The 20653-nt window shown below is 48.9% G+C and overlaps 7 protein-coding genes across 7 annotated transcripts; 4 read left to right on the top strand and 3 right to left on the bottom strand.

Moving 5' to 3' along the window:
* Positions 1–598: 598 nt before the first annotated feature.
* Positions 599–5124, top strand: spt6 (chromatin-remodeling histone chaperone SPT6; the record flags this gene model as incomplete). Its single annotated transcript, XM_022532335.1, has 4 exons — positions 599–781; positions 846–1025; positions 1114–4771; positions 4874–5124. The coding sequence occupies 4 exons, from the start codon at positions 599–601 to the stop codon at positions 5122–5124; spliced, it is 4272 nt and encodes a 1423-aa protein (XP_022389654.1).
* Positions 5125–5868: 744 nt separating this feature from the next.
* On the top strand, positions 5869–8858 carry ABOM_005205 (oxysterol-binding protein related protein OSH3; the record flags this gene model as incomplete). Its single annotated transcript, XM_022532334.1, has 2 exons — positions 5869–5904; positions 5988–8858. 2 exons carry the CDS (start codon positions 5869–5871, stop codon positions 8856–8858), a joined length of 2907 nt encoding a protein of 968 aa, XP_022389657.1.
* A 401-nt stretch (positions 8859–9259) lies between these two features.
* Positions 9260–10825, bottom strand: ABOM_005204 (IFRD domain-containing protein; the record flags this gene model as incomplete). Its single annotated transcript, XM_022532333.1, has 2 exons — positions 9260–10496; positions 10635–10825. The coding sequence occupies 2 exons, from the start codon at positions 10823–10825 to the stop codon at positions 9260–9262; spliced, it is 1428 nt and encodes a 475-aa protein (XP_022389656.1).
* An 893-nt stretch (positions 10826–11718) lies between these two features.
* ABOM_005203 (exosome non-catalytic core subunit RRP4) lies at positions 11719–12963 on the bottom strand (the record flags this gene model as incomplete). The annotated part of the gene is made up of 2 exons (XM_022532332.1): positions 11719–12670; positions 12743–12963. The coding sequence occupies 2 exons, from the start codon at positions 12961–12963 to the stop codon at positions 11719–11721; spliced, it is 1173 nt and encodes a 390-aa protein (XP_022389651.1).
* An 872-nt stretch (positions 12964–13835) lies between these two features.
* Positions 13836–15002, bottom strand: ABOM_005202 (uncharacterized protein; the record flags this gene model as incomplete). Its single annotated transcript, XM_022532331.1, has 3 exons — positions 13836–14676; positions 14734–14850; positions 14908–15002. 3 exons carry the CDS (start codon positions 15000–15002, stop codon positions 13836–13838), a joined length of 1053 nt encoding a protein of 350 aa, XP_022389650.1.
* A 407-nt stretch (positions 15003–15409) lies between these two features.
* Positions 15410–16534, top strand: ABOM_005201 (putative RNA binding protein Rnp24; the record flags this gene model as incomplete). The annotated part of the gene is made up of 1 exon (XM_022532330.1): positions 15410–16534. The coding sequence occupies one exon, from the start codon at positions 15410–15412 to the stop codon at positions 16532–16534; it is 1125 nt and encodes a 374-aa protein (XP_022389653.1).
* Positions 16535–17561: 1027 nt separating this feature from the next.
* ABOM_005200 (uncharacterized protein) lies at positions 17562–19696 on the top strand (the record flags this gene model as incomplete). The annotated part of the gene is made up of 2 exons (XM_022532329.1): positions 17562–18217; positions 18307–19696. The coding sequence occupies 2 exons, from the start codon at positions 17562–17564 to the stop codon at positions 19694–19696; spliced, it is 2046 nt and encodes a 681-aa protein (XP_022389652.1).
* Positions 19697–20653: the final 957 nt, after the last annotated feature.

Raw genomic sequence — 20653 nt, 5'->3', positions numbered from 1 at the left:
TCGTTCGTACCCTATATATTTAGCTAACCTATGTCTTAGCAGTGGAAATATTCGCGCCCTTGAAATGGTTAGCTAGGAATCCCATCATGTCTCAAATTGTGTAAACCTTAGGGTGCAGCGTCACTATTCATCCGCTCAAGAAGCATCATAAGACAAGAAGACGCAATGACAAAACAGCACCGGCTAGCACATGCCTGCAATCGTCTCGAGATAAATTAAGTACTCTCTTCTCAACGATTTTCAACTTCAGTTCTTTATCCCTTGAGCAACTGGGTGAGATCACATGATCGTTTGTCTATCATCAAGGCACGTGATAGTGTAGCCCAGCCACATATAGCTCCGCCGGGCGGTGAGGCATTGTCTGCGCCACAGAGCCTCTTTGCTCGCCGACAACCCCCAATTTGATTCAGTCAGTGTCCAAAGTATCATCAATACCCACAATTCGTTGGAGTCCATTGGACCGGAGTTTCTGTGGTGCCGTCTTTAGTGGCGGCTGTTCTAGTTGTTCTTCTCTTTTGACTCCCTTCCATATTCTTTCCGAAACACCCATCATCTTTCTCCCTGCACATCGCAGCGCGCCTTTCACGACAAATACAAGATGAGCGCCCGGGATCTTGTCGAGGGGGAGGCCATGTTGGATGATGAGGAGAATGAAGAGGAATTGGCCGATGACTATGGCGGCGAAGGCGAAGCTCATCAGGGTGCTGGCACTGCTGCAAACCACTACGACTCAAGTGAAGAGGATGACGATGACGATGACGATGAGGAGGCCGCCCGTGAAGTAGGTTTCCTAGCTTGAGAAGGCGTAGCCAGGCCCGAACCATAGCTGAATATCTTTATGACAGGTCCGGGAAGGTTTTATTGTCGATGAAGATGAAGAACTTGAAGACCGTGCAGAGCGCCGGCGGGAGAAAAGGAAACGACGCAGGGAAGAACGCGAGCGCGAAGATGAGCATCTAGATGAGGAAGACTTGGAACTCATCGGAGAACTCAACCCATCACTTCAAGCCCCGGTTGCTGCAGAGGTATGTCGAAATTCCGTCCGTCCGTGTGCCAGTTAAACTACGCATGTGATAGAGTACATCAGGCTGATTTAATTTATGATCATATTAGTCTAAATTCAAGCGCTTGAAACGAGGACACAAAGACCGTGACCTTCGACAGCCCTCTCAAGGCATCGACGACATCTTCAACTCCGATGAAGAAGAGGAAGTCGCGGGCGACTATGGAAGGCCTGGGCATAGGCGACACATGCATGATGAGATGGACGACTTCATCGAGGAGGACGTTTTCTCAGATGAGGAGCTACAGAGGGAACGAGAGGACCTAGAGATTGCCCGTCCCGCGAAGAAGGGCATGACCGGTTTAGGAGCTACTGATGCTGCTGGATTAGATGAAAACGCGTTAGAGGATATGCGCGCGGCCTTTGGGGATGGCAACGAATACTTGTTTGCTCTGGAGATGGAGGATCAAGAGGAAGAGCAGGAGGAAGATGAAGAGAAACACTTGGATCTCAAAGATGTGTTTGAGCCCTCTCAGCTAGCGGAGAAGATGTTAACGGAAGAGGATAATCAGATCCGTCTGTTGGATGAACCAGAAAGACATCAGATTGCCCGGAAGCCATATCGCAACGTTGTCCTCACCGAAGAGCAATTTCGAGAAGAAGCCGCCTGGATCTCTAACCTCATGCTCCTCAAGAAGCGCATTGAACCCGAGCTGCGCGAACCTTTTCAACGATCTGTGGCCAAGGTGCTTGAGTTCTTAGTGACGGATGATTGGGAAGTCCCGTTCATCTTCCAGCATCGGAAGGACTACATGATTCATGCTGTCAAAGCTCCTGCCGAGGGTGCCGGAGAAGACGGTGACCCGTCTCAATATACGATACGAGCGGAGAAGCTCTTAAACATGACGGACCTTTGGGACATATTCGACCATGATCTCAAGTTCAAGGCTCTGGTAGAGAAACGGAACACGATACAGAAAACCTATGATAATTTGCAGAGCCTATTCAACGTGAGTGACTCTGTGGTGGAGGAGATGCTCCCAGCAGCTGTCACCATGGAGGAGCTTCAAGATGTGCAGGATTACATTCACTTCCAGTATGCGTCTCAGCTGCGGGACATGACTCTTATGAACAGCGATGCCAGCGGAGAAACACACAGGCGGAAGGCGTCAAGCAAGACCTTTTTTGAGCGTGTCCGAAATGGTAAGGCATACGGCTTGGTGCGTGCGTTCGGCATTACGGCAGATGCTTTTGCGCAAAATGCTTTGAAGGAAGGTCGTCGACAGTACACGGAAGACCCAGCGGAGAGACCGGAGGAGATGGCCGATGGGTTTGTGGATCATGATTTCTCCAATGCATCTCATGTTATCAAGGCTGCTAAGAGCTTGTTTGCTGAGGAAATCGTGATGAGCCCTAAGATGAGGAAGGTGATTCGCCAAGCGTATTACATGAATGGTGCTGTCGACTGCTTCCGAACGGAGAAGGGCCTCCGTAGAATCGACGAGCAGCACCCTTACTACGAGTTCAAATACCTTCGAAACCAGCAGCTCAGTGACATTGCCCGCCGACCGGAGCTTTATCTTCGCATGCTTAAGGCCGAAGAGGAGGGTTTGGTGGAAGTCAAGGTCCGCTTTGAGAACTTTGACCAGTTCCGCCAACGTCTGTATCCCGACATTGCATCCGATAACTATAGCGAAATCGCGGACGGCTGGAACCGTAGTCGGCGGGACGTCTTGGACATGGCTCTTGGTAAGCTGGAGCGATTGATCAACCGCAGTGTGAAGGAGAACATTCGTCAGGAATGTGAGAATCATGTGGCTAAGGAATGCCGAGAAACTTTCTCGCAGCGATTGGATCAAGCCCCATATAAGCCTAAGGGAATGGTGCTGGGAACTGTTCCCCGCGTTTTGGCTTTATCCACTGGGAGTGGCGCTGTGGGACGGGAACCTATACACTGGGCCTACATCGAAGAGGACGGCCGTGTGTTAGAGAATGGAAAGTTTGTGGACTTGTCAATCGGAGATCGTGATCGTAACATCCCAGATGGCAAGGATGTCGAGGCCTTTGTGGAGCTTGTGGACCGCCGCCGACCAGATGTCATTGGCGTCAGCGGCATGTCCCCCGAGACTCGTCGTTTATACAAACTCCTCGCTGAGGTTGTCGACAAAAAGGACCTACGCGGCGCTCCGTACACCGATGACCATGACGAAGAGATCAGTGATCGGTTGGAGGTGATCATTGTGAACGACGAGGTGGCGCGTCTCTATCAGCATAGTGAACGGGCAAAGAAAGACCACCCCAGCTTTGCCCCTTTAACACATTACTGCGTTGCTTTGGCTAAGTATCTGCAGAGTCCCTTAAAGGAGTATGCTTCGCTAGGCCGGGATATCGTCTCTATTCAGTTCAAGCCGGGCCAGCAACTGGTCACCCAGGAGCTACTTCTGAAACAATTAGAAACGGCATTGGTGGATATGGTTAACCTTGTTGGTGTGGACATCAATGAAGCAGTTACAGATTCCTCGACGGCCAACCTTCTTCCTTACGTTTGTGGCCTTGGTCCTCGTAAGGCAGCTCATTTGCTCAAGATCGTCAATATGAACGGTGGCGTGGTGAACAATCGTGTAGAACTTCTGGGCGTGAATGCGCAGTATCCAGCAATGGGCGTCAAGGTCTGGAACAACTGTGCTAGCTTCCTGTACATCGATTTCGAGAACGTCGATCCGGATGCGGATCCATTGGACAACACACGAGTGCACCCCGAAGACTACGACATTGCTCGGAAGATGGCCGCCGATGCCTTGGAGTTGGACGAGGAAGATATCAAGGCGGAAACGGATGAGAACGGTACAGGCGCCATCGTGCGTAAACTGTTCCGTGAAGAAGCACAGGACCGAGTCAATGATCTGATTCTGGAGGAGTATGCGGAACAGCTGGAAAAGAATCTAAATCAGCGAAAACGCGCCACACTCGAAACAATTCGGGCAGAGCTGCAACAGCCGTACGAGGAACTGCGGAAGCAATATGTCTTCCTCAGTACGGATGACATCTTTACCATGCTCACGGGTGAGACATCGGACACATTGGCGGAAGGCATGGTGGTACCGATCTCCATTAAGCGAGTCTCTGACGACCACATTGACGGCAAATTGGATTGTGGTATCGACGCCCTCGTTCCTGAGTCAGAGCTTACCGACCGATATGATATACCTGTGCGAGCACTATACTCACCGCATCAGACCGTGTCGGCCAAGATACTGTTTTTGAATCGTAAAAACTTCACTTGCAACGTCTCTCTGCGGGAGGAGCAAGTCAGTCGCCCCGTGTCCAACACCCAAGACCGCCTGCGCGGAGAATGGGATGAGCGGCAAGAGCAACAGGATCGCGAGTCTTTACAGGAGAAAACTCAAAGTGGCGGACGAACGATACGAGTCATCAAGCACCCCTTGTTTAGGCCATTCAATTCAACCCAGGCAGAAGAATTTCTGGGATCGCAAAGTCGGGGTGATGTGGTTATTCGACCGTCGTCAAAGGGCCATGATCATCTGGCTGTGACATGGAAGGTGGCCGATGGCATCTTCCAGCATATCGATGTACTGGAGTTGGACAAGGAAAACGAGTTTTCTGTTGGACGGACGCTGAAGGTTGGGGGTCGTTATACCTACAGTGACCTGGATGATTTGATCTTCAACCATGTTAAAGCGATGGCCAAGAAGGTGGATGAAATGATGCTACATGAAAAGTACCAGGACGGCACCAAGGATGCTACGTGTAAGGATTTCCCCTCTTCCAGCCCGATTCTTCTGCTACTGTTTCCATGGTGCACACACACACACTCACGATGACGTGGTCTATAACTGATCAAACATGCAGACTCTTGGTTGGAGACTTATACGAAAGCTAACCCCAAACGATCCGCCTATGCTTTCTGTATTGATCCCAAACATGCCGGGTACTTTTTCCTCTGCTTTAAAGCCGGTGAGAACGCGCGACTGCATAGTTGGCCGGTAAAGGTGATTCCTCAAGGCTACGAGCTCCAACGCAATCCATATCCTGACATGCGGGCGTTATGCAATGGGTTTAAGTTGTTATTTACCAACATGCAAGCAGGCAAACGGAGGTGACGGGGGCGGTGACTTCTATGCTTTTTTCTTTTTCCTCTGTATTCTCCTGTATACTGTGTAATATCCTTTTATGAATTTGGATGGTGTTGAAATTTCTGAAGGTTTCTTTTTCTTTGGAATTGCGGGCAGAAAAAGATGGAACTTTTTTTTGCATTGGCACGATAACCCGAGTTCTTCTGGTTTGACAGTTATAGTTTTTTTATTTTTTATTTTTTTTGTGTTCTTTTTTAGAAAGAGAAAAAGTCAATCTCCAGACACATTGCATGAAGGCCCATGTACCTAGGGTCGTTGTCGGCATCGGCATCTAAGGAGTACAGGGATCGACCAGGGTGGACATGTGAACCGTCGGTGGTTCTCGGAGGCTCAACTACTCCGCACTCTCTGCCTGCTGACGCCAGTCAACTCTAACCCCTTCCTTTTTCTCGGCTTGTTCGAAGAATTCCTCGGACCCTTTCCCCTGAAACCCAGGGTTGGATTTCCTATTTATAGATCGTACCGTCCGTCTGCCTTACGGGGCAATTCAATGACCAGTCGGTGGAGAGTCAATCCATCATTCCCACCCACCGACGGGCGCCTTGAAGTCATTGTTTTGATTTAACGCATTCGATCCCCCACCCCCAATTTCTCATCTTCACCTGCTCCCCTTTCCCTTCAGGTTGGCTTTGACCAAGCCAGATCATTCTCCTCTCGATTTCACTGGCGGAGTAATTGTCCACCTGCCCTGTTTGCCCACTTTGCGCAGCCATGGCGGCCATGGAGGAGTTGGAGATCCACAGCAAGGTAAGGGGATGTGACGAAAATGACGCACCTATGGAACCCTCGACTAATCAGTGAATGTGGTCGACGTTCTTCTTTCTTTGTAGTCCTACTTTGTTCGTTGGGTTAATGTTAAACCTGGTCACACGATCTCCTGGAGCATTCAACCGCATAGGAAGTCTCTCAACTTTGGAATCTTCAAGCACCCGGGCCATTCGGCCGTCCTGGGATCCAACAATTTGCCCCCTGCCGACTCGCACAGCACGGACTCGAATGAAAACCTGCCAGCCACCGCTCTGAATGCTAACTCCCGACAAAATGCTTCCACGCCGATCATTGAACGACTAACGGGCATCGGATTAAAGCAAATTCACTGGATTGGCAAATGCGAGGCTGACAAGATTGTCAAGGGCACCTACGACGTGCCTGCGAATGAGGGTGGAAATTACGCGCTCGTTTTTGATAATACCTTTTCTAAACAGATCTCCAAGACGGTGACTCTCGTGCTACTTACCTACCCAACAGCTTTGTCCCCACAGTCGGCACCAGTACCCCACGCAGCGATTCTACCCTCTCGTGGAACCGACTCCTCAGAATCTGGAAAGCCGCTGGCTTCGCGAAGACGAGGAAACAGCTCCGCGAAGATTCTACCGCCATCTATCAACACTGACCCGGCCTCAGTTCACACCGGTATATTACAGAAGCGACGAAGGAAGCGTCACCAGGGCTGGGCGAGAAGATTCTTTTCTCTGGATTTCACATCGTCTACATTGTCTTATTATCACGATCCGAACTCGTCCGCCTTACGCGGCTCCATCCCCTTAACCTTAGCAGCCGTCGCGTGTAACGAGAACTCGCGCGAGATTTCAATTGACTCCGGCACTGAAGTTTGGCACCTTAGAGCCAGCAATGACCAAGAATTCATCTCATGGAAGCGGGCTCTGGAACGAGCATCCTCCTCTAAGACCCCGGCGGTGGAAGAAAGCCATCCCGAACCCCTGCTGCGCGTACCGTCACAGCGTGTTCTCACCAATGCTGCGGAAGAGCGGGAATGGGCGCAGGTTGAGAGCCTCGTGAGCAAGATATCTGGATCCAGGGATGCTGTACGCCGGTTGGCCAAAGACACCGACCCAAAATACTTAAGCTACGGTGCTCCCGAGCGGCCTCGCGGTCGGTCACCAAGCCCACATCCCGAGACAAATGGCGATGAGTCTCTCGAGACGCGTGAGAAGCGTCCCTTCTGGAAACGGAAGGCCAGTGGAAGTTCCCAACTGGGTGGAGTCAAACGCACGACGATGACACCCTCCTCCACGCAATTAGTGGTGCCAGGCCCCTCCGGAGACACTGCTTCGCTCTCAGGTGACCGTAAACCGAGCAGCATCACCAGCCACCCAGACCAGATGGAAGAGATACATGACCATCTGATGGCCGTGCTACGCGATCTAGACAGTGCCGTTACCGAATTCTCGACCTTGGTTGCGGAAAGCAAACATCGACGTCATCCACCCGGCCTGACAACTCAATCGCGACTCAGCATGGAATCGGATGTGTCTCAGGAGTTCTTCGATGCTGTCGACGGGGGAAGTTCGTCTCCGCTGTTAAAGATAAAGGGCGATAGTGACGACGAAGGGGCAGATGACTTTACTGATACTACTGCCCGGCAGGCGGAGGATAAAGTCGTGGTGGACGATGCGCCGTCGGACAGTGACGATGAAGTCTCTGAAACTCCCACGCCTCAGGGCGATCGATACGCCCCGCTGTTTCCTCCAAAACCCAAATCACTCACTCCTTTGCCGCTCAACAAAGTTCCTCGTCGTTCGAACATCCCCGCTCCGACAGTCATGCCTCCCAGTTTGATCGGGTTCCTCCGCAAGAATGTCGGTAAAGACCTTTCCCAAATCTCGATGCCAGTGTCCTCTAACGAGCCGTTTTCCTTGTTACAACGTGCGGCCGAGGTGATGGAATATTCCATGCTTCTAGACCGTGCCGCCAGCGCTTCCGATGCAGTCGAACGGCTTATGTATGTGACTGCCTACGCACTCTCATCACTGTCCTGCAACCGGGTCAAGGAGCGGTCCATTCGGAAGCCCTTCAACCCCATGCTAGGAGAGACATACGAGCTTGTCCGCGAAGATCTCGGGTACCGATTCATTGCAGAGAAAGTTTCTCACCGGCCCGTGCAACTGGCCTACCAAGCTGACAGTAAGGATTGGAGTGTTGCACAATCACCCATGCCAACGCAGAAGTTCTGGGGGAAATCTGCAGAGATTGTGACCGAAGGAAAGATGAGGTTAACACTACATACGACCGGTGAGCATTTCAGTTGGTCCAATGCCACATCTTTCCTGCGCAACATCATTGCAGGTGAGAAATATTCTGAGCCTGTCGGCGAAATGTCGGTTGTGAACGAGACGACTGGGCAGAAAACCGTGTCGGCCTTTAAGGCAGGAGGTATGTTCTCCGGCCGCAGCGAGGAGGTCGTCACGAAAGCACTGGACTCTAGCGGTCGTGAACTGCCTCTCGGGCTAACGGGTACCTGGACCACCTCACTCCAGATGACTAAGAATGGCTCTGCCACAGCACCTGTGTGGAATGCCGGGCCGTTGGTATCCAACGCACCGAAGCACTACGGCCTCACTGTGTTCGCAGCCACCCTCAATGAGATCACCCCGATCGAAGATCACAAGCTTCCACCGACGGACTCGCGCCTCCGCCCCGACCAACGGGCCTTGGAAGATGGCGACGTTGACCGGGCAGAGGAAGTTAAGGTCAAGCTGGAAGAATCTCAACGTGCCCGCCGCCGCGAGATGGAATCAGCAAGTCAAACGTGGAATCCAAGGTGGTTTACCCGAGTGGACGATGATCTTGCCGGAAATGAAGGCGAGGTCGTGTGGCGTCTAAAGTCGGGTAAAGAGGGATATTGGGAAGAGCGGTCGAAAGGGACTTGGACCGGTGTGGTTCCAGTGTTTGAAACGTAACGTTTTTTGGAATTAACACATGGATGGATGTCCGTTTCGTATATAGAGTCATGTCATTATAATCTGGGCTGCAATGACCATGCGTCTCCGATGACTAGCTATTTATATTGTCATACAGCGTCCTTCTCAAGACATGAAGACAATTATACTACGTAGATGATTCACCTAGGGTAGATGTTATGGCTACATATTGCAGAAGATGCTATCGAGCTGAAGATAATCTTCCATTAAGTAGTCTACTAGATACGATTGCTTGCAAATCAAAGTAGCCAAGGTAAAAGATGAGAAATATACATTAACGGAAATGATTGAGAACATAGCCAACATGATTGCGCATATTCGTATATGATGTATGTTTAGCGAGTTGACCCGAAACGATAAGACAAGCTGACGCACTGAAACTAATAATCCTCGTCCGACTGTTCATGGACAGCCCATCGTCGACTATTCCGCGACTTCGCAGTCTTCTTTGCTGCGCCCCGGTCAGCCGGTGTGTGCTGGCGAACCATGACCGGGAGACTATCCAACACTGCTCGGTTGCCCTGATAGTAATGCACCGCAAAGCCTCCCTGGAGAATCCGTCGGAGTGAATTCAGCCGAATCCATTTCCACCATCGGTCAATGTTCATCACACCCTGGCGGCCGATCTTCACAGTTAGCTTGCTACCGTAATGTCGATTGGTGTCTTGATCGATAGCTGTGTTGTACATCGGACCTCGACGAGGATCCTCAACCGTGGTCAAAATCGAGACAAAATTGCTGTGTAGGTTCTTTTTATCTTTCTTGCTGATGCGTTTGTTATGTACCGTGGCCAGTGACTGGAGTTGCTGCTCAAGCTCGTGAGTATTGTGGTAGGCATCGTAGCGCTTAATCAATTTAGGCCCCTGTCGGTCGTCCAGAGATCCATCGTCTGACTCGGGCTCGCTATCCTCGTCATCGTCATCCTCTTGGGGGGTGTAGCTCTTCTCGTACAGTAATGCGATGTTTTCACCTGCAGCGATTTGGACAGGTGACTCACTGCTGTTTAACTGGTCCATGAAGATTTGAATTGCATCTTCGCTTTCACCTTCGAGGTCTTCGATTTCGACCGCCAGAACACCCCATTCCTGAAGAGCCGCGGTGACACTACTCGAGTCATCGGCAGCATCGATTGACTGCCCATCAGAAGCTGCAATGTCTAGGAAGAACGTCATCTGGTCTAGAATCCCATCCTCTCCTGCACCCCCGAAGATAGTGCATGCGCCTAGACAATGAATAGCGGCAGCCTTTACAAGGTTGGATGTCGAGTCTCGGATAGTACGAGTAAGAATAGGTTCTATATTTTCATAGATGCCGTTGTCGACCGCGGTGATGACAAGGAGCTCCAGCGCTCGCAAAGCCAAGGTAGTCTCACGCACACTAGATTCAAATTTGACACTCCGGCAAAAGGCGCCCAAAAGGTCGTCCACGCTGTTTCGAATACGCTCCTCGACATAGTGACACTTCAACAGACGACAGAATGCAGCGTAGCATTCTTCGCGGCTCAGTACGCTGCTACGTTTGCGATCCAGGATATCTTGGATGACATCGCCGAGTTCTTGAGCCCAATTGTTGTTGTCAACCTCGGGGTTATCGGTCAAATCGTCCAGCGAGCCAATGCTGACGAGTGGATTACCATTAGTAACGTGCGATCAATTATTATTATTTTTTACTCCCTTCTTAACACCAATGACATCATTCCGCCACTAGCGAAGGGAACAAGAACACAGAAATTGTAAATGGAGACGACAAACTCACCTCAACACGGTGTCATCACTGAGGTTCCCAGCGTCTTCCTCGTCGGACGGATGCCTGCTTGCATTTCGAGAAGACTGGTGGGAATTTTGGGCAGAGTTTGTGCGTGAAGTCCGGCGAGAACCTTCACGCGAAGCTGCTTTCCGAGAAATGGTTTTACCACTCTCCAAGACCTGACGACGAAGATCAGGCATGTTTAACCGTGAGATTCAACGATCGTTGTTAGAACTAAGTATGCCCCGTAGAAGGGCAAAAAAGGATGATGAAGCTTTGGAAGCAAAGAAGAGAATATGAATAGAGGCCGCGAGGGTAGCCGTAATATGCTGCAGTAGAATAGTGTCGGCCAAAGTAGGGCTATGCGAAAGGTATGGAAATAGTTGACAGTAGGAATAACTTCTCGGAGACAAAGTTCATGGTAGGATACGTCTTCAGGTAGGAAGATACAAAAGTATTTGAGGGCTCAGAGGGTGGGAGACATGAAGAAATGAAAAGAAATCTTTTTAAATCCAGCAGGCGGCGATTACCATATCTAACAGGATGACCCCGTGATTTTATTTTATTTTTATTAAGTTGGTTTTTTTTTTTTTTTAATATTAATAAAAAGAAATAATTTTTCTTTAACCTCCGTCAAGTTTACCTAGGCACTTGAACTATCCACCACAGCCATTCAAATACTGCGTACTACTACTACTAGTAGTAGTAAGAATCCCCTCCCCAATCAGCTGGCCCTGCGTTATCCCGTTCGCTCATATTCAAGGCACACTCCAGATCTTCCATCTCATGGCCGCTATTACATCCATCCCCATGCCACCAATGATTCCTATGGTTATCTCCACGTGATGCGGGGTCTGGCTTATCTCTCGTCAAAAAGTAGTTGGGTTCGCCCGGCAGCTGAGGCATTCACCAGACTGTTTAGTTATATGGAGTAGTACGAAGTGGTCAACTTGCATTCCCAATAATATGTAGTCTAGAGAAGCCATGGCTGTACATCTCCTTTGTAATAGTCCATTACCCTGGGGTATCTATTATTGATATTTTCTTTTCTCTTTTGCCGCAGACATACAAGAAGTTATCCCAGGACCGAGGTCTAATTGCGCTCCAAAACCAATTCCAGTATTCTCCGCGCTTTGTTCCCCTCAAGATACTCTCTCCCTTCTCTTCTCCGATCGTCGTCATCGTCATCGTCACCAACCTCTAAATCCACTTGTAAGCTAGCCTCATATGCACTCATCACGGTCTCTTCATCAACCCTCACTCCCCCTTGAACAAGTACTCGGATACACTGTGCTAGTCGTGCAATTTCTCGCCTTGTTTGCGGCGGGATCTCATCGTTTTGGCTAGAGTATATAGAGCTCGACACCATCTCCTCCATACGGGTAATCGACACACTGTCCGTGGTGGAAGACGCGGCAGCAGTATCGTCAGCATGTTTCGAAATCCAGATATACCCGTTAACCCCAAGTATGACATCCACATCGCCACCTCCATTGGCGGTGTTGACTGTCCACACCTGTCTCCGAGACCGAACTACTCCTCCCGTGCCTGATGCGCCCATGGCTCCTGCAGGGATAGGTCCAGACCCAACTCCTCCTTTTACCATCGAACTTGAAGCTCCACTACCACCCGTTCCGGTCACAGCAAGAAAAACGCCATTTCTGAGTTTTCCATATTTCAAAGATCGCGTATGTAGTGAAGCTGCACCGTCAGAATGTACGGTCTGAACCTCCGCCACTACTAGGTCACCTTCACTGAAGAAAGTCCTAATCTGTAGTTCATCGGCGCTCGTTCGCCGACGTAAAATACCGCCCGGGAGATTGATCGCAGATAGTGGGAGCTGTGCAAGGAGTGGAGCAGCAACATCTACCTTCCATCGTCTGGACTGAACTTCAACAATGCGCCCCACGACAAGGTCACCTATTTCTGGAGTATAACGAGCGCGAAGCGGTTGTACGGAAAGAAGTTTGTTGGTCTTCTGAACAGTACCGGCGACCGTGGCAATTATGGAGGTCGAAAGGGGATTTATATAGGTACCATGTCCTCTGTATGCCTGTCAGTGTGCCCATGAAGTACAAACAGTAACGCATCTAAAACCCCGTATGGGACCAACCAACCTCATCCATTGTGGATCATCCGTCACAATTTCTCCAGGGGTAACCACTCCTGACGTAATATCTGTTCCTTCCACTAAGCGAGGTCGTTTGCTCGGTCTTGAGGTCCTTCCTGTTGCTAGATCTACTCCTCCGTCCGAGTCCACGGACATGGAATCCACGTCTGAATCCGAGTGGAATATGTCGACATGGTCGACCACCGGGGGAAGAATTGTAATAGCCATATTCTGAAAATTCTCAACTGCCAGATGTCTGGTTGTCAAAACATTTATGAAGTATGGTATATTGTGACATGTTGATATGGAAGGGTTCTAACATATGATGGTGAGAAAGGCTTTCTGTGTAGGAAGCAAACATGACAAACTTGGAGTGGGGACTCGGTATTTATTTTATGCACAAGGGCCTGTAACCATGATGAATCATGGATAGACAGTAAATATCGGGTTCGAAAACCCATCATTCATGTCCAATTTCCTTTACAAAAGGCGACGGGGAATGTAAATATATTAATGTAATATAAAATTACATAAAAACATAGAAAGGAATGACGAAAATTGTAAGAATAAGAATTCAAGAAAAATTGGGGAGCATAAAAAACATGCAATATACACTGTAGAGTTCGAATATGATGCTATCATGTGCTTTATTCAGCGGATTGTGCCTTGGTCCTATACATGGTCTTTATTAGTATAGTATTTGCGATATGGTGTCTCGTTCCGGTCTCGTTCAATTTCAGTTAGGCATCCTTAGCTCAGAAATTCACCCTCAAGAACAAGAAAGTGAGGACGGAAGAAAGAAAATAGCCAAGTCAACTATAAGAACTGAGAGGTAGGACAACGAAAGTTTTTCTCAATAATGGAGATATAAGAAAACAGGTCCAGCCATGGCCCGCAGTTTTGACACAGAACGGATAATCATAACTGGGCTCGGGAAATGTTGAACACCATTTCCGGTATCATTCTGATGGGCTGGTGCTATCCATCTTTGAGGACTTCCTCAGTAACGCCCATACAAATCAATGCAGTGGGAGAAGAAAATACAAAAATTACAAAAGCCAACACTATTAATACATGTATAGGATGAAAGAAGAAAGCTTTCAGGCACCTACCCCCGATGTTCTCTTAGATGAACGCTTGACGACCCCAGAGCTGCCATCGTCTTTCTTTTTCCGACTTGACCGGCTGCTGCTACCACCTTTGGATTTAGAACCAACGTCTTCTTCGCGCTTGCGTTTGCCCTTGGGACCTCCTGTTCCGTGTCCAGTATCCATTAAAACACTGTCGTCATCGTGGGGATCTTCGTCTTTCCGTGACTGGTTGGGTGCTGCTTTCTTGGACGTGCGCAAATTCGATGGTCGAGAAGCTGACTTCTCGGAAGCGTTCTCGTTGTCTTGTAAGAAAATATGTGGTTGGTTCCTTCGTAACCAATTGTAAACCGAGATTGGATTTCGCAATGCAGTCTCTCTTTCACGTTCGACGAAAGAAAGTTTCTCAGGGATGCGACTCAGTTGTACGAGGGCTGATGTATCACCTAATTTGGCGTCGGTAGCTAGGTAATACTCATTTTCGTGTTCAGGTGTGAAGAACCCAAGGCTATGTTCAGAAACAATATTTCCGGATTGGTGTTCTTCTGGTTGAGGAGGCGTATGGGGGATCCTTATCAACGAGGTATACTGCGTGCGTGGCGCAAAGGCTTCGCTCCGTTTCACAGAATTCTCCAAGTCGCAGTAATGCTCAACCGTCATGTCGTTAAGTGTCAGCTCCACTTTAGCATTTCTGAGCATTGAGCTAGCCACAGAAGGATCATTGTGTGAGGGCGATAGTTCTCTTTGAGGAGTTGGGGGGAAGAGATCATCTCCGGGAGCACTCAGATCGTACCGTAGGTCCGGTGAGATATATAGACTGTCGTTAAATTCTAGAAGAGTTTCTAGTAGCTGGCTACACGGTATTATTATATGAGCCATACGTGAAGAAAAGATAGACTGGGGAACGCACTCATTCTGTTCCTGTATTCTCTTTGAGAGATCCTGGATGCGCAACTCCTCCCGGATCAGCGATTCGCTCTCTCTCATTCCGAGCTCAAATTTTACTTTGAGCTTCGCAAACTTCTTTCTGTGGGAGACAGATTAGCATACTGCACTGGATAAAGTCATGAACAGATGTGCCTACTTAAAAGACCGGTATGACTGTTTGGTAGGGGCACCTGCGGGAGCATCGGGGAGGCTTTCGGCCACGGACTGGGCATCATCTGCATCTTGTGACATGGTGTAGCAGAAGTAACGGTGTTGAGTTTGACTTAAGAAGGCAAATACTATCACAAACACGCGAGTATAATAGTGTATTGGAGTTGAGTAAGTTGAACAATTCCAGTAATAACCTTGATCGCGCATTAAGCGGTTATGGGATCTGGCAGTGTTGCCAAGAGTCCCTTGTGGACCAAGTGATCCGGGCGGAACGTTTCTGCCCGCCAAAAGAAGGTAAAAATAAAGTTACTTTCCTCTCGACAATGAGCGTTACTTATTCTCCTACAAAGTACTTTCAGAACATTCATACCAATTGATTGTGCCACAATCTGACTCGGTGCTTGTTCTGTTGCTAATAATTAACGCACTCTTTCTCTCCTCTCCTCTCCTTTCCTTCTTTCATTTGTCGCTTGGGTTTGACAAGCAAAATGTCGGCAGTTACTGAAGCAAACCACAAAAAGCGGAAGTTACCAGAGGTATCCGAGATCGAGATCGATGTCTCTGCTCCTGAACCGCCTTCGAAAAAAGCTTTGCGTAAAGCAAAGAAGAAAGCTGCCGAGTCTCCACCAGAGACTACTACTAGCGAACAGAAGACGGAAGTCGCTGCAGACCATGAAGAAAATTCTAAGAAACGCTCAGACTACGGCATTTGGATTGGAAACCTAGCGTTTTCTGTTGGTAAAGATGACCTACGCAAATTCTTTACAAGCAACTGTTCTTTCACGGAAACTACGATCACTAGAATACATTTACCGAAGGCATCGGAAAAGAATGGTAAAACACAAAATAAAGGATTTGCATATGTTGATTTCTCCAACCAGAAGGCCACTGCTGAGGCATTGGGACTGAGTGAACAACTCCTATCTGGACGCCGTGTGCTTATAAAAGATGCAAAGAACTTTGTCGGTAGACCGGAAAAGTCTCAACAAGAAAATCAGAAGGCTGGCGCTGCTGGGTCGGCCTCTGGTAACCCTCCCTCCAAGCGTATATTCGTCGGCAACCTTGGCTTTGACGCCACAAAAGAGATCATCGAGGAACACTTTGGAAAATGTGGGTCGGTTGCACATGTACAAGTAGCGACATTTCAAGACTCCGGGAAATGCAAGGGCTATGCCTGGGTGACATTCGAAGACCTCACAGCCGCAGAAGCAGCGGTGAGAGGCTTTGTTATGGTTAATGAAGACGAAGAAGATGAGGAAGTACATGGGTCTGACTCCGAAAATAACAAGAAGCCGAAGAAGCCGAAGCAAAGAAGGGTATGGGTAAACCAGATTTTGGGTCGGCGTATGCGGATGGAGTTTGCAGAAGACGCAACAACACGGTACAAGAAACGTTTTGGTAAGGACGGCGAAGGCAAGAAAAATCAAACTACAGATATTAGTGAGACAGAGCCCTTTGAGGACCAGGATGCAACCGGAATACAACCTCAACGATCGCGATCCGCAAGGACTATGCATGGAAAGACGGATTACTCAAGATACGACAAGGAAACCGTGCAAAAGCTTAGTGGTGCCATTGTTGAGTCTCAGGGAAAGAAGACTACGTTCGATTGAAATGGCCAGGATTTTTCTCTTGAAAGAGACGAGAGAATAGTTTGTGGCTAGTAACTAGTAAAGATGTTGTTAGTGCCCAGGAACTCCTCGCTAGGAGAAAAACGAACTACAGGTCCGAGAGTTGTTCATGATCCCAGCTCTTCACATCCCTAAGGATCTGCTATCGTTCGGGAAGACTTGAAGTTTTGCATGGTAACGATCAACAGTTTGCACCTAAGCGGGCGTTTGTTGATCCAGCTGGCGAATAGATCTCCAAATTATTGATACCCAAGGAGCAGCAAACCGTATCTAAACCAAATAGCTGACATAATAAGTTTCTATAATAGTTATATAGATTGGTCTTCTTTCCAATCCTTCTAGAGTAGCTTATTAATACGTATACATCACCAGCCACAACAGCGTCGATAATGGCTGTGTGGGTATTTCAACAAACCCTCGTAGGATTCGCTTTGCTTTTACCTTTTGTTGCTGGTTCAACGGTTTATGTAACTGCCAGTGGTGTATAACTATTGATCTGGTATTCATCAGTAGCGTGGTAGTTCTTCAAAACTATCATACATTGAATTTCTCTACTTCCTTCTAATGTCTCGTAGATCCCTCTTAGTTCTAGAATCGCTGATGTGGTTTGGGGCGCTAACCGGATTGGGAAGGTTTGACATCGACCAGAGATGTCATGGCTCAAGGCTCATGCTCAAAAACCACCAAAGTTGTTGCGTCTTTTAGACTATCCGCCCTTTTCCTACTCCTCGTGCCCTCGCTTCTGAGGTGCATAATTTTTTTTTTAATATTTTCCATCACGCCTTTCCTGCTCTACCCTGTGAAGAAGCATCAAACTTGTTTCCATTCCGTTGTTGTCGTGCACAGTCTGGCCCACCTTTCCCTCCAACGCCGCCGGTCTCGCCGCAATCTATCCCAGGTAGCTGCGACCGTTCCTCGACCCGTTTCCAGCGTTTTACAACGCAGATAATCCTCGGATACAACCATTTAATAGCACTAAGATTTCCTTTCTTTATTTTCCCCCGCTTGCATGGCTTCCCGTCGTCACAATATCGGTGCTAGCCGGCGAAAGAGGAGAGATGAGGAAGGAGAGGATGAAGGCTCTATAGATGGAGAATTGGAGGATGATTCCTTGAGTGATGGGTCTGGTATCAGCAACCCCGATGACGATGATGCCGATGGTGAAGGCAGCGATGACAGCGATGACGATGGGGTATCTACGTACCCGCAGGTGGGTGCCAACGGCCGTCGTCGAGTTAATGGTCGTGTGCCCGAAGCAAACCAAGAGTTGGCACGGCGCCATTCTGCCTCACCTAGGAAACATCCCCTGATGACCGCTGTGTCGGATACGGAGGCCATGATGAATGGACTGAAATTATTGGACGAATCGAGCGACGTGATGGAGGTACACTTTGACGACTTGAAGGGGGAACCCAACCATCAGACCGAAAGAGCACCGTCTGCCCCTCCTACAGAACCAAAGCGAGACAAGTTCTTGGATAGAAAGCGTCGTGAACAAGAAAGACACATAAGGGAAAAGGACGAAAGCCCAGTGTTTGTACCTACCCGAGGTAGCTTCTTTCTACATGACAAGCGTTCTACGGAAACAGTGACAAACGGCCACAAGCCGTTCAACAAATCGAAATCAAGGCCGTATGGCCTCATCGTGGATGGTAATGTTCGCAGGTATGATATGATGCCTTCGGCCGCTCACTTAATTCACCTTGACGGCAACACAGCAGCACTTAAATGGCAACGTATCTGACTGTTTCCAGGACTTCTTCCAAACCAGTTGCCAGCGAGGGACTATGGACACATGATCTTCACGATACAGTCGCTGGGGATGAGCTATCTGTCTCGAAGCCCTCTACCACATCAGCTCTGACATCTATCATACCCCCGAAACCTGTTCCTACGGCCCCTAGATCCTCACCCCCCAACAGGTCTTTTTCAAGCACTACATTAATTGGAAATGTGCCTGTCGTAGTATCCCTACCGGGCATGGAGCGTCCGGTCCCTTATCCTTCTGTTTCAAAGAAGCAGCACACACGTTTACCTCAACATCGACCCCCTCTACGTCGAGACAAGCCCGTTCGAATCTCACTACCAGGCCAACCTCCTAGGTATATACTACCTGCGACAGAGAGATCTTTCATTTTTATTCCACGAGCTTTACGACCTAACCAACAGACATTTCGAGGTCGTGGCCGTGGCGGATTCTACGGAGGACGGCGTCCTAGCCTTTATGCAAACTCTACCTACACATCGAGTATCACCGTGAGTCGAAGATCATCATTCGGAAAGGCGCCATCTCAAGAGGGATATAACTCGCCGGCGGGTTCAGTTCTCTCGAGGCACACTATGGTCACAACAGAGAACGGCAAACCAGTGGTCCGCCTTCCTCCAGCTGGTAGGCCACCTGGCAGCGTTGGAGCGCCGACAACTGCTGGACCAGCAGCTGCTCCGATTACTGTACCGCAACCTCTTCCTCATCCTCAACCACCAAATCCCGTCTTTCGGGAGAGCCGTCCGGCTCCGATACCCATGCATCAGCCTCGTCCGCAAAAGGCAGTCTCCCTCGCCGATATTGAAACGCCGGCGAGATTCCCGTTCAATCCTCCCCAACCACAGCAGGAACAACCATTCCATCATCAGGTCCCTGTGTCTGCAAATGGTTCCGGTTATGGTCCTGATGCCTCTGGTCACCCCCCTCCTCCCGCTCACAGATCCTTAACGCCAACCTCCCACATACAAGATCGTACATTTCATGCGCCGTCTCATATGCCTGCATACCAACAGGCGTTCTGGCCTGCCTCCTATCCTCCAGGCGCTATCTACTATCCTAGCTCGGGAACGGAGTTTCCACCATATAACTCCGCTGTGGGACCAGGGCCATCCGTACCGCCTTTACCTCCTGGACAACAAGCTCCATATATGATTCCCGCTTCCCATGGCTCGACAGAACAACCGTCACTGTCAGGCACCGTTGCACACGAAGCTGGTGGGACAGTATACTTCTACGACACCACGCAAATGCCTCCTAATTCCTCATATGCAATGCCTGCTGCACCTGGGGTTAGTGCAGTTATGGATATGGGCGCGCCTCCAGTTCCATTCTATTATTATCCGTACCCTCAGGGGGGCGTCTATTACCCTGCCCAGTGAAACACACAATGCCCATGCCATTGCGCGGACCTTTTTTCTTCCTTTTTTTTACCCTTTCTTTCGTTTCCTCCGCTTTTTCCCCCTCCATTTTAACACAAAATATCATTCTCGTCTTCGTTCGTATCATCCCGTGTTCAATTTCGTTTGGAATTCTCGCCTTTTCTTTACTTTCCTTCTTTTTCCTCCTTTGTTTTCGCTATCCTTACTTTGTGGCGATGCTAAATGTTTACCATTAAAATCTATGATGACCATTCATATCATTAGTAGCTTTGAACGATGTGCTGTCTGCTGGGGCTTTTTTTTCGCTTTCTTCCTTTCGGATACGGTCTTGTCGGTTATGCTCCTCCCATCCACTCTGTCTTAATCGCCGTTAGATTAGGATTTCATGCATATTTTCAGCGTTTGTTTTTCATCATTGTCTGTTGTCAACGGATCTATGTCGGAAGATGTCTCACGTTTTATAAGGATACCATCATTTTCATCTGAAGGATGATACGACAATGGTTATTTATTTTAGCTGGTGGTTAGCCGTTTGTTCTGCAACGAGCCGACAGATACTTCAGTCGCACCCGTACAGGGATTGATTTTGGAGTGATGTGTGCTATCAAGGCTTTCTGTAGTTTAACGCAACTTCGCATGTCGATCCATAAATATCTCTATCCAATGTAGGCCGGTGCTATTGACGTTTGTACTAAATGTAAGCATGGGTGCAAAGGGAAGAAAGGAGTTGAGGAGGAGGCCAACGGTCAGTACTAGCAGGCAGGAGTAGAAGTAAAACAACGAAGAATAACTACGTAGCTTGAATGGAGCCCTTTAAAGATCACCCATTCTATTGGCAGCAAGCCGATCTGTGTAAGGAAGATGTAGTGACATGTACATACCGTACCTCCACAGGGTAGTAAAGCTAGGCATGTATGTCTACAGGGTAGGTGACGTAGTAGTTGGTATATTACATAC

This window comes from Aspergillus bombycis (assembly GCF_001792695.1).
Source record: "Aspergillus bombycis strain NRRL26010 chromosome Unknown contig00036, whole genome shotgun sequence".
Classification (NCBI taxonomy): Eukaryota; Fungi; Ascomycota; class Eurotiomycetes; order Eurotiales; family Aspergillaceae; genus Aspergillus; species Aspergillus bombycis.
This window is presented reverse-complemented; position numbering and strand designations above follow the sequence as displayed.